The 3,976-nt window shown below is 40.3% G+C and overlaps 1 protein-coding gene across 1 annotated transcript; it reads right to left on the bottom strand.

The window, feature by feature from the left end:
- Window positions 1-442: 442 nt before the first annotated feature.
- UBTFL1 (upstream binding transcription factor like 1) lies at window positions 443-1,577 on the bottom strand. The gene is given in 3 exon segments (XM_030851535.1): window positions 443-870; window positions 873-1,223; window positions 1,226-1,577. Coding segments are annotated over 3 exon segments (1,131 nt in total).
- Between the last annotated feature and the right edge of the window lie 2,399 nt (window positions 1,578-3,976).

Below are 3,976 nucleotides of genomic sequence, written 5' to 3'. Positions count from 1 at the left end.
AACTGGTCATACTTTGTATTGAAGAGGGAAGGAAAGAAGGAAGGCAATGAAAGGGCACAGGGAGAAGAGCCCTTCCATTTGATGAAGATGCCATGGCCTTTTTTTTTTTTTTTTTTTTTTTGCGGTACGCGGGCCTCTCACTGTTGGGGCCTCTCCCGTCGCAGAGCACAGGCTCCGGACGCGCAAGCTCAGCGGCCATGGTTCACGGGCCCAGCCGCTCCGCGGCATGTGGGATCTTCCCAGACCGGGGCATGAACCCGTGTCCCCTGCATCGGCAGGCGGACTCTCAACCACTGCACCACCAGGGAAGCCCAGATGCCATGGCCTTTTGCTGGGGAGTTCTTTGTTCAGGTTGTGAAAAAAGCTCAGCTGGAATTGGAGCCAGAGGATTCCCCTGAGGTAGATGAGCTGCAGCCACTGTCCTCAGACACAATCTTCATCTTCACCTACTGCTGTGGTCTGAGGAGTTGCTGCCTTTCTCCTCTTGTTCATCTTCCTTATTTTCCTCTGATCTCCCTGAGGCAGGAAAATATTCTCCAATCATATCTGATAATTCTGTCTCTGGAGCCTGAAGCCCCTGGCCCAGTCCAAGCCCTCCCTGCAGATTCCCTGATGATGGGGACTGCAGATCCATCCTCCTAATCTTGGGATTAGGGCCTCCCATCATGTTCATGTTCTTACGCTTCAAATAGGTTGTCTCTCTGTAATAAGCATGTTCTTCAGGAGACAGACTCTTGAGTCAGAGATCAAGGTCCACCTTGTACTGTTTCTGCAGTTCCTCAGCCTCCTTCTTATAATGCTCCTTCTGGTTCTGTGGGACACGCTGCCAGCATCTACTAATCTCTACCACGTGCTCCCTCAGGGCAACCCTTTCAGCTCCCTACTCAACCACAAATCCTGGTGGAACTTGTGATAGCCATTCATAGGTGGCTTCTTGGGCTCTTCATGAATAAACTGTTTCTGGGGGGAGACCACTTTTTGCACATTTCCCTGAAACTTCTTTGGCACTTTGATTTGGCTTCCTTTGGGGACATCAGATTTCGTGGAGCTCTGGACCAGATCAGGGTGCTGTTCTCTGAACAGAGTCATTTTCTCCTTAAACTTCTGTTTCTCCTTCTAGAAATCTTGACTATATTTCAGCTTCAGCTGCTCTGGAAGCTTCTTGTATTCCTCAGACAGAACCTTGGTCAGCTCCTGGTTGCTCAGCTTAGGGTGTTTTTGGTGTACTGGAGTCGCATCTTTTTGAAAAAGCAGAGGTAAGCTGTCAAGGGCTTCTTGGGTAAATCAGGATGCTTCTTGTGTTTTCTGCATTTGTAAGGATTGTCAACATTTTCCTTTGCTTCCAGGACTAATTCTTTCAAAGTGCAAAACTTTCTCAAGTTATAAGAAATTTCTAACCATTTGAGTTTGCACATTTCCCCAGGAAAATCTTTAAAAGCTACTTTTTCCCAGTCCATCAGTGACTGGGTTGTTTTGAACACGTGCCTGTCATTGGATGGAATGTTATTCACCATATATTCCAATAACTTCACAATATCTTCTTTGGACCTGTCATCCTGGCCTTTAGGCAACACCATTTCTTGTTCTTTGGGATACTTATATCATCCCAGCAGTTCAAACACCTCAGCAAATCTCCAGCTTCTTCACTCTCAAGATTCAGCTGGTGAGTTATTTCTGGAAGTCCTGCAGTGTGTGTGATTTCTATGTTTCTGAAGAGAAAGAAAAAGAAAGGTTCTCTCCTATGTGATACACAAGAAAAGCACACCCTACCTGGGATATGTCCCTTCTATCATTTAATTTACCTTTAAAAATGTAAATGAAAACAGGCCCAAATTCTGAGTTGAGGTTCATGTTGAGCATTAAGAGCTCCTTTCATACAATTAAAAGTCCTCAGGCCCCGTTCCAACATGCCTTCCAATCAACCTCACCACAGCTTGTTTTAACTACAAATGAACAAAACTAAAGACTGGCTACTCACTCAAGGGGCATAGGATAAGAGAAAACGAAGGGAACTTTAAAAATTAAAATGCTTGAAAAGGAAAGGGCTTTAAAATAGCAATGAGATACCACAACACATGTATAAGAATGGTCAAATTCCCAAAACAAGGACATCACTGAATACTGAGAGGATGTGGAGAATCAGGAACTTTGATTCATGGCTGATGGGAATGCAAACTAGTACAGGCATTCTGAAAGACAATAAGGCAGTTTGTTACAAAACTAAATATCCTCTTACCATGTAATTCGGTAATCATGCTCCTTTGTATTTGCCCAAATCAGTTGAAAACCCGTATTCATTAAAAAAAAAAAAAAAAAAAACGTGCACAGCGATGTTTATAGCAGCTTTGCTCATTATTGTCAAAACTTGAAAGCAACCAAGATGTCCTTAGGTAGGTGAATGGATAAAGAAATTCTGGTACATCCAGACAATGGAATAGTATTCAGTGCTAAAAAGAAATGAGCCATGAAGCCATCAAGACACATGACATATACTTGAATGCATATCCCTAAGTGAAAGAAGCTAATCTGAAAAATCTACATGCTTCATGAGCCCTACTATAGGACATTCTGGAAAAAGTAAAAATATGATGACAGTAAAATAATCAGTGGTTGCAAAGGGTTGAGGCTGGGGGTACTAATGAATAGGTGATCACAAAAGGTTTTTAGGGCAGTGTAACTCTTCTGTATATTATAAAGGTGGATACATGATTCCACATGTTCACTATACATCAGCCAAAACCTACAGAATATACAACACCAAGAGTGAACACTAACGTAAAACCATGGACTTTAGGTGATAACGAAGTGCCGGTGTATGTCCTTCAATTGGAATAAATACACCACTCTGGTACAGTGTATGATGATGCGGGATACTGTGTGTGTGTTTATTTGGAGGAGGCAGGAGGTATATGGGAACTCTCTGTACGTTCTACTCAATTTTACTGTGAATCTAATCTTCTCTAAAACAGTAACACTCCACAGGATTCCAGAGCATAGCTACCTTCTAAGAAGGGTCCTGATGGCCATGGACTGAATGTGCAACTGAGGAGCTAGAAATAGAAATGAGACAAGCCTAGGAGACCCTCCAGACTTGCATCCTGCTCTGAGCACTTCATGGATCAGTCATGAACACTTGAACCTTAAGTTAATGACTGATTTATAGACTAATGGACTCTGTCCATTAGAATAAATGCATTTTATTGAGCCATAATTTTTGTCTTTAAATGGAAAGGATTTAGTGAAAATTATGTAATATTTAGAGTATTTATTTTCTTAACTTTATCAGTCTTTAAGCCATAGTGAAAGCGTTACCTCCTTCAGAAAACTCCCCACAAAATACCTGGTACTTACTAGAATTTAAACAAGTGGAAGAACTGTAAGAGCGCACAATTTTCTCATATCCATTTATCCAATTAGTTGGATAGAAAAGACAATCTTTTCTAACTTCATATCTGTGGTACACAATAAGATCTTGCCCCAAACACCTTGAACAATCTCTTAGGATATTCCTCTAGTGTAAAACTAAGCCTTCTCAGATATATGGTAACTAAGAAAAAAGGTGGAAAATTATATAAAATCACCTTTACAAATGAAAAGTGGAATATTTGAAATCTGAATCTGGAGAGGAAAAATTGTTTTCTTTCCAATTATTGTAAAAGATAAGATAATGTATTTAAAACAATGAAGGTTGAAATACAGTTCTGCTGTAGTTTTTGTGTGTGGCACTTTTACGAGCCAGGCATTTTTCCAAATAGCTTACATTTATTATTATCCCAGGACTTAGATGAGGAAACTAAAAACATTAAGAGAGTTTATTTACTTACCTAAATTACGAAAAAGGTAAAAAAAAAACTAAAAGTAAAGATTTTAAGAAGAGCTTTTCAGTTTTAAAAATAGATTCCATTCATCAGAAAAGTGGGAAAAAAATTATCACAGATAGCTCAATCGTTTAATGAACGATTTCATTAAATCATTC

This window comes from Globicephala melas, chromosome 8 (assembly GCF_963455315.2).
Source record: "Globicephala melas chromosome 8, mGloMel1.2, whole genome shotgun sequence".
NCBI classification, from domain to species: domain Eukaryota; kingdom Metazoa; phylum Chordata; class Mammalia; order Artiodactyla; family Delphinidae; genus Globicephala; species Globicephala melas.
The sequence above is the reverse complement of the archived record's forward strand: the minus strand, read 5'-3'. Positions and strand labels throughout refer to the sequence as shown.